At 50.9% G+C, this 8,191-nt stretch overlaps 1 protein-coding gene across 6 annotated transcripts in view; it reads right to left on the bottom strand.

The window, feature by feature from the left end:
- The window catches only part of TLN1 (talin 1), a 197,409-nt gene that overhangs the window by 76,314 nt on the left and 112,904 nt on the right, over positions 1-8,191 (bottom strand). For all 6 annotated transcript variants that reach the window (XR_013220935.1, XR_013220936.1, XM_077281283.1 and 3 more), the window contains exons 4-11: positions 7,417-7,546; positions 4,734-4,886; positions 1,426-1,568; positions 1,199-1,326; positions 1,036-1,096; positions 854-958; positions 346-501; positions 177-278 (exon numbers count right to left, since the gene is read on the bottom strand). Coding sequence is in view for 4 of the 6 variants with exons in the window: in XM_077281283.1 (XP_077137398.1) it covers positions 177-278; positions 346-501; positions 854-958; positions 1,036-1,096; positions 1,199-1,326; positions 1,426-1,568; positions 4,734-4,886; positions 7,417-7,546 (978 nt within the window). In the remaining 2 variants the exon portion in view is untranslated. The remainder of the gene's footprint in view (positions 1-176; positions 279-345; positions 502-853; positions 959-1,035; positions 1,097-1,198; positions 1,327-1,425; positions 1,569-4,733; positions 4,887-7,416; positions 7,547-8,191) is intronic.

The following is an 8,191-nucleotide window of genomic DNA, read 5'->3' as shown; positions in this document are numbered from 1 at the left end:
TCAGAAAGGAGCGTGAGGAGAAGACGTCCGTCTCAGAGAGTAAAGGGAGAAGACGCCCGGGGTTAAAAGATGTAGGGTAGAAAAAGTCCAATTAAGTCAAAAAAGGGGAGGAGAGGAAGACCACACTCAAAAATAAAGACATATTCATGTCAAGAGCAACAGTCTGCTGTGGTCACCTTTTTCAGGATGATGTCAATGTATCCAGCAATGAGCTGCGCAATCTGTTCCCCTTCTGTAGTCTGAACAGAGTAGTAGCCATCTTGATAGTCTCCGAAGTCCTAAGAATACACAGGATTAGAGGAGATCATACCCTGTGGGAGGCAGAGACGCATGCAATCTACTGACCAATGTGAAGCTCTTGGGGGACGCCGCCCAGCGCTTGATGTTCGTTAGGTTCCACTCCTGGATCACTTCCTTGGTTTTCTCATCTACCCTCATTACACATTCCTTGGTGATGCCCAGAAGCCGAGGAACCAGCTTGTTCTTACCCTTCATTTTTTCCTAGAACAATGGTAATAACACTGAGCCACAAGACCAAGAGGCTAGAGCAACAATAGGGTGGCCAATGTGTGGAATACGAATGGGATGGGGATACAGTAGCCAAAAAATGGCGTAAATAAGCAAGGGTCCTACCTGGTGATAATCCTGAAGGTATTTTTAAACAAGATTTTGATAGTATAAAGACATCACACAAGTAACTACATATAGACCAGTGATAGAGCCTGACGGGGGGCACTTCGGGAGGATACAGAGGCCGGCACATTAGTCTGGTGGCAATAATGGAGGGCAGTGGACAGGATGCGATCAGGTCCCATAACATGTGGGAAACTCATGTGATGTGTCACCTGCTCACCTTCACAAGGAAGAAGGAGACGCCATATGTCTTCAGAGACCGCGCCAGCTTGACATATCGAGCCTTGGCTTCTATCTCACTCATGTTACCGCACTGCTTGTGAGACTACGAGAGGGAGAACACAGCATGGCACAGACTGTAAGCACGCCATACCACACCTCTCAAGCGCACGTCACACTCACCAGAAAGATCTTTCGTTCCCCCTTCTGCTTGATGTACTCTTTAGGCAAAAAATCTTTTAATCTGGAATAAAAGAGCATTTAGTGAAGTCTATTGTGCGGCGCACAAACCAGGACGGTCACCACCATAGCAGAAAACAGAAGCGCCCTCATCCGCCTCACTTACTCCAGAAAGCCTGGCTTGTGCTTCATCTCATTATGTGGTCCGAACTGCACCTGACACTGGTAACCAGCAAACTCGCAAGCCTTATCAAAGGAGACGGGGTGGGAGCCATTCAGAATGTCATCCCGAGCCTAAAAGAGGTCAGCAGAAGCAGGTGAGAAGAGAAGCTCCATGAATGGCTCATACATGGCCCAGTGAGTAGCACCGCTCCGGAGCGGACGGACACACACCTGCACATACAGGAGATTCAGCTGCACTGGGTCCCGGGAGTCCACATTCTGGTCAGAGTAGAAGAACTTGCGCCTCAGCAGGAGAGTCTCATTCTCATCCACTCCTTGTTCTCTCAGTGTCCGTCCTGGATCCAACCAATTCACTGCAAAAAAAAGAAGTCATTGAGATTTATGCAGAGAAACCCCACCAGCAAACTTCTGCCCTTCAAGACCCTTTATATTATTGCTTATATAGAGCCATCTTATTCCGCAGAGCTATACATACATCATCATCACTGTCCCCAGAGAGGCTCACAATCTAAATTCCCCATCGGTATGTTTATGGAGTGAGGGAGGAAATGCGGCGTGGCATGGAGGTGATCAGCCTGTAGAACTGCTGAGGGGTTATGGAAGCCCAGGTTGCTCTGATAGCAGCCTTCAGCTCGTCTGCATTGTTGGGTCTGATGTCTCATCTTCCTCTTGACAATACTCCATAGATTCTCTATGGGGTTAAGGTCAGGAGAGTTTGCTGCCAATCAAGCCCAGTGATACTGTTGTTTGTAAGCCAGGTATTGGTAATTTTGGCAGTATGGACAGGTGCCAAGTCAATGACATTTCCATCTCCAAAAAGCTTGTCGGCAGAGGGAAGCATGAAGTGCTCTAAAATGTCCTGGTAGACGGCTGCTTGACTTTGGTCTTGATAAAACAGAGTGGACCTACACCAGCAGATGACATGGCTCCCCAAACCATCACTGACTGTGGAGACTTCACACCAGACCTCCAGCAGCTTGGATTGTGGCCTCTCCACTCTTCCTCCAGACTCTGGGACCTTGGACCACTGACAACAGTCCAGTTCTTCTTCTCCTTGGCCCAGGTAAGATGCTTCTGGTGCTGTCTATTGGCCATGAGTGGCTGACACAAGGAATGCGACACTTGTAGCCCATGTCCTGGACACGTCTGTGTGTGGTGGCTCTTGAAGCAATGACTCCAGCAGCCGTCCACTCCTTGTGAATCTCCCCCACATTTTTGAATGATCTTTTCTTAACAATCCTTTCCAGGCTGCGGTTATCCCGGTTGCTTGTGCACCTTTTTCTTCCACACTTTCTCCTTCCACTCCACTTTCCATGAATATGCTTGGATACAGCACTGTGTGAACAGCCCACTTCTTTACCAATGACCTTTTGTGGCTTCTGACTGCCTCTGGACATCTGTCAGGTCAGTAGTCTTCCCCATGATTGTGGAGCTACTGAAACAGACTAAAGACCTTTATAAACATTTAGGAGCCTTTGCAGGTGTTATTTGTTCATTATTCTAATTTACTGAGATAATGACTTTTGGGTTTTCATTGGCTGTAAGGCATAATCATCAACATTAACAGAAATAAACATGTGAAATAGATCCCTCTGTGTGTAAGGACTCTATAGAATATATGAGATTCACTTTTTGAATAGAAGAACTGAAATAAATTCACTTTTTGATGAAATTCTAATTTTGTGAGAAGCATCTGTACAAACTCCTTGCAGATGTTGTCCTTGGTGGAATTCTGAACCCAGTACCCAGAGCTGCGGGGCTGCAGTGCCAACCACCGTGCTGCCTAATAATACTTTGAGACTGCAGCCACTTAATGGTCCCCACAACTATGAACGCAGGGTGTTGTGTGTAACGGTGAAACATCCCAGAGCGCTGTCAAGTGAGCTTTCTCAAAAAAACATCCTCAAGGTAAAAAAAGAGAAATCTGCCCAGAAGTCATCTTCTGAAAGGTCTCAGACACATGGTAACATGTCCTTGGAAACTGTCAGTGTGGCACTTCAACAGTTTCCAAAAGTACTCTATCAAAGCCATTCAACAGTGCACTGGTTATTCATATCAACGAGCTTCAACTATTAGGTTTCCAGGGAAGCAAATGTCAGCAGTGGTCCTCCCACCAGTGTCTTCTACCAGGCCGCTCATCCCACCAGTGTCCCCTACAAGGCCGCTCATCCCACCAGTCTCTCCTACCAGGCCGCTCATCCCACCAGTATCTTCTACCAGGCCGCTCATCCCACCAGTGTCCCCTACAAGGCCGCTCATCCCACCAGTCTCTCCTAACCAGGCCGCTCATCCCACCAGTCTCTCCTACCAGGCCGCTCATCCCACCAGTATCTTCTACCAGGCCGCTGCTCCCACCAGTGTCCCCTACAAGGCCGCTCATCCCACCAGTCTCTCCTAACCAGGCCGCTCATCCCACCAGTCTCTCCTACCAGGCCGCTCATCCCACCAGTTTCTCCTACCTGGCTGCTCATCCCACGAGTCTCTCCTAACCGGCCGCTCACCCCACCAGTCTCTCCTAACCAGGCCGCTCATCCCACCAGTCTCTCCTACCAGGCTGCTCCTCTCCCCAACAGTTTCTCCTACCAGGCTGCTCCTCATCCCACCAGTCTCTCCTACCAGGCTGCTCCTCCCCCCAACAGTTTCTCCTACCAGGCTGCTCCTCATCCCACCAGTCTCTCCTACCAGGCTGCTCATCCCACCAGTCTCTCCTTCGAGGCTGCTCATCCACCAGTCTCTCCTTCGGGGCTGCTCATCCCACCAGTGTCTCCCTACCAGGCTGCTCCTCCTATCAGTGTCTCCTACCAGGCTGCTCATCTCACCAGTCTCTCCTACCAGGCCGCTCATCCCACCAATGTCTCCTACCAGGCTGCTCCTCCCCCCAACAGTTTCTCCTACCAGGCTGCTCCTCATCCCACCAGTGTCTCCTACCACGCTGCTCCTCCCCCCCCAACAGTTTCTCCTACCAGGCTGCTCCTCATCCCACCAGTCTCTCCTACCAGGCAGCTCATCCCACCAGTGTCTCCCTACCAGGTTGCTCCTCCTATCATTGTCTCCTACCAGGCTGCTCATCCCACAAGTGTCTCCTACCAGGCTGCTCATCCCTCCAGTCTCTCATTCCAGCCTGGCTCCTCATCAGTTACAGAAGCCTCTACTGCCTGGTTCCTCATCACCATCATTCACACAAGCCTCTCCCGACTGGCTTCTCATCCCCATCATTCACAGCTGATTCTCCTGCCCAACTCTCCATCCCTATCAGACAGAGCAACCTCTCCTGCATGGATCCTCATCTCCCATCAGTCACAGGAACCTCTCCTTCCAGGATCCTCATCCCTAGCAGTCACAGGAACCTCTTCTGCCCAGCTCCTCATCTATCAGTCACGGGAACCTTTCTTGCCCAACTCTTCATCCCTATCAGTGACATCAGGCTCTATTCCCATCTCCCCGGCTCTGTGGTTTACAGCAGGCATGGAATAACACTGCAGTAATATATAATCACGAAGACCAAGCTCCAGACTCACATTCATCATCTGTGTGTAGCTTCTGCTTCAATTTTTCCATCTTTTTGTCATCTCGCAGTAGAGTTTTGTCTCGTTTCAGTGTACCAGTGACTTCTTCCTTCTTCTCCTCCAGCATGTCTCTCACAAGGGAATACTCATCATAATTTGTGATACCTGGAAAGGCAAGAACACAAGTGATCACAGCAAAATCTCCCGACCACCGATACTACAGAGATACAGCACTACGCAGTTATCACTGAGGTACCGCACTGCAGCACACCACCACTGACTTCTGAGGGACCAGAGCCAGTGCAACTCCAGATGATACTACAGAGATACAGCACCACGCAGTTATCACTGAGGTACCACACTGCAGCACACCACCACTGACTTCTGAGGGACCAGAAGCCAATGCAACTCCAGATGATACTACAGAGATACAGCACCATGCAGTCATCACTGAGGTACCGCACTGCAGCACATCACAGCTGACTTCTGAGGGACCAGAAGCCAGTGCAACTCCAGATGATACTACCGAGATACAGCACCACGCGGTCATCACTGAGGTACCACACTGCAGCACACCACCGCTGACTTCTGAGGGACCAGAGCCAGTGCAACTCCAGATGATACTACAGAGATACAGCACCACGCAGTTATCACTGAGGTACCACACTGCAGCACATCACAGCTGACTTCTGAGGGACCAGAAGCCAGTGCAACTCCAGATGATACTACCGAGATACAGCACCACGCGGTCATCACTGAGGTACCACACTGCAGCACACCACCGCTGACTTCTGAGGGACCAGAGCCAGTGCAACTCCAGATGATACTACAGAGATACAGCACCACGCAGTTATCACTGAGGTACCACACTGCAGCACACCACTGCTGACTTCTGAGGGACCAGAGCCAGTGCAACTCCAGATGATACTACAGAGATACAGCACCACGCAGTTATCACTGAGGTACCACACTGCAGCACACCACTGCTGACTTCTGAGGGACCAGAGCCAGTGCAACTCCAGATGATACTACAGAGATACAGCACCACGCAGTTATCACTGAGGTACCACACTGCAGCACACCACTGCTGACTTCTGAGGGACCAGAGCCAGTGCAACTCCAGATGATACTACAGAGATACAGCACCACGCAGTTATCACTGAGGTACCACACTGCAGCACACCACCACTGACTTCTGAGGGACCAGAAGCCAGTGCAACTCCAGATGATACTACCGAGATACAGCACCACGCAGTTATCACTGAGGTACCACACTGCAGCACACCACCGCTGACTTCTGAGGTGCCAGAAGCCAGTGCAACTCCAGATGATACTACCGAGATACAGCACCACGCAGTTATCACTAAGGTACCGCACTACAGCACACCACAGCTGACTTCTGAGGGACCAGAGCCAGTGCAACTCCAGATGATACTACAGAGATACAGCACCACGCAGTTATCACTGAGGTACCACACTGCAGCACACCACCGCTGACTTCTGAGGGACCAGAGCCAGTGCAACTCCAGATGATACTACAGAGATACAGCACCACGCAGTTATCACTGAGGTACCACACTGCAGCACACCACCGCTGACTTCTGAGGGACCAGAGCCAGTGCAACTCCAGATGATACTACAGAGATACAGCACCACGCAGTTATCACTGAGGTACCACACTGCAGCACACCACCGCTGACTTCTGAGGGACCAGAGCCAGTGCAACTCCAGATGATACTACAGAGATACAGCACCACGCAGTTATCACTGAGGTACCACACTGCAGCACACCACTGCTGACTTCTGAGGGACCAGAGCCAGTGCAACTCCAGATGATACTACCGAGATACAGCACCACGCAGTTATCACTGAGGTACCGCACTGCAGCACATCACAGCTGACTTCTGAGGGACCAGAGCCAATGCAATTCCAGATGATACCACCGAGATACAGCACCACGCAGTTATCACTGAGGTACCACACTGCAGCACACCACCGCTGACTTCTGAGGGACCAGAGCCAGTGCAACTCCAGATGATACTACAGAGATACAGCACCACGCAGTTATCACTAAGGTACCACACTGCAGCACACCACCGCTGACTTCTGAGGGACCAGAGCAAGTGCAACTCCAGATGATACTACAGAGATACAGCACCACGCAGTTATCACTGAGGTACCGCACTGCAGCACACCACCGCTGACTTCTGAGGGACCAGAGCAAGTGCAACTCCAGATGATACTACCGAGATACAGCACCACGCAGTCATCACTGAGGTACCACACTGCAGCACACCACCGCTGACTTCTGAGGGACCAGAGCCAGTGCAACTCCAGATGATACTACAGAGATACAGCACCACGCAGTTATCACTAAGGTACCACACTGCAGCACACCACCGCTGACTTCTGAGGGACCAGAGCAAGTGCAACTCCAGATGATACTACAGAGATACAGCACCACGCAGTTATCACTGAGGTACCGCACTGCAGCACACCACCGCTGACTTCTGAGGGACCAGAGCAAGTGCAACTCCAGATGATACTACCGAGATACAGCACCACGCAGTCATCACTGAGGTACCGCACTGCAGCACACTGCCCAAGGTCTCAGTCTTCCATGGTCTTCAGGTCAGTGAAAGTGACCACTTGCTACATTAGTTGGACTGGTGCCACCTGCTCCTGTAAGACTTACCGATTCGGGCACAGATTGTCATTAATAGGTCACTCATGGTCTTGGAGTCGTCCACCATGACAGTTTTCACTGTTCCATCCAACATACGTATCTTGAGAGGACGCTGCTTCTTTCTGTATTCCAAGGTGTCCTGTGAGTGACAGACGAATCATGGGACCAGAACTGAACTTGAGCGGAGAAGTCACATGACTACAAGAAACCGCTACCAGACCTGACTGTGAAGGAAGAGGTCACATGACAACAGAACAAAGCTACCAGACCTGACCGTGAGGGGAGATGTCACATGACTACAGAACAAAGCTACCAGACCTGACCGTGAGGGGAGAGGTCACATGACGACAGAACAAAGCTACCAGACCTGACCGTGAGGGGAGAGGTCACATGACTACAGAACAAAGCTACCAGACCTGATCGTGAGGGGAGAGGTCACATGACTACAGAACAAAGCTACCAGACCTGACCCGCGAGGGGAGAGGTCACATGACTACAGAACAAAGCTACCAGACCTGACCTTGAGGGGAGAGGTCATATGACTACAGAACAAAGCTACCAGACCTGACCCGTGAGGGGAGAGGTCACATGACTACAGAACAAAGCTACCAGACCTGATCGTGAGGGGAGAGGTCACATGACTACAGAACAAAGCTACCAGACCTGACCCGCGAGGGGAGAGGTCACATGACTACAGAACAAAGCTACCAGACCTGACCTTGAGGGGAGAGGTCACATGACTACAGAACAAAGCTACCAGACCTGACCCGTGAGGGGAGAGGTC

Source organism: Ranitomeya variabilis, chromosome 1 (assembly GCF_051348905.1).
Source record: "Ranitomeya variabilis isolate aRanVar5 chromosome 1, aRanVar5.hap1, whole genome shotgun sequence".
NCBI classification, from domain to species: domain Eukaryota; kingdom Metazoa; phylum Chordata; class Amphibia; order Anura; family Dendrobatidae; genus Ranitomeya; species Ranitomeya variabilis.
This window is presented reverse-complemented; position numbering and strand designations above follow the sequence as displayed.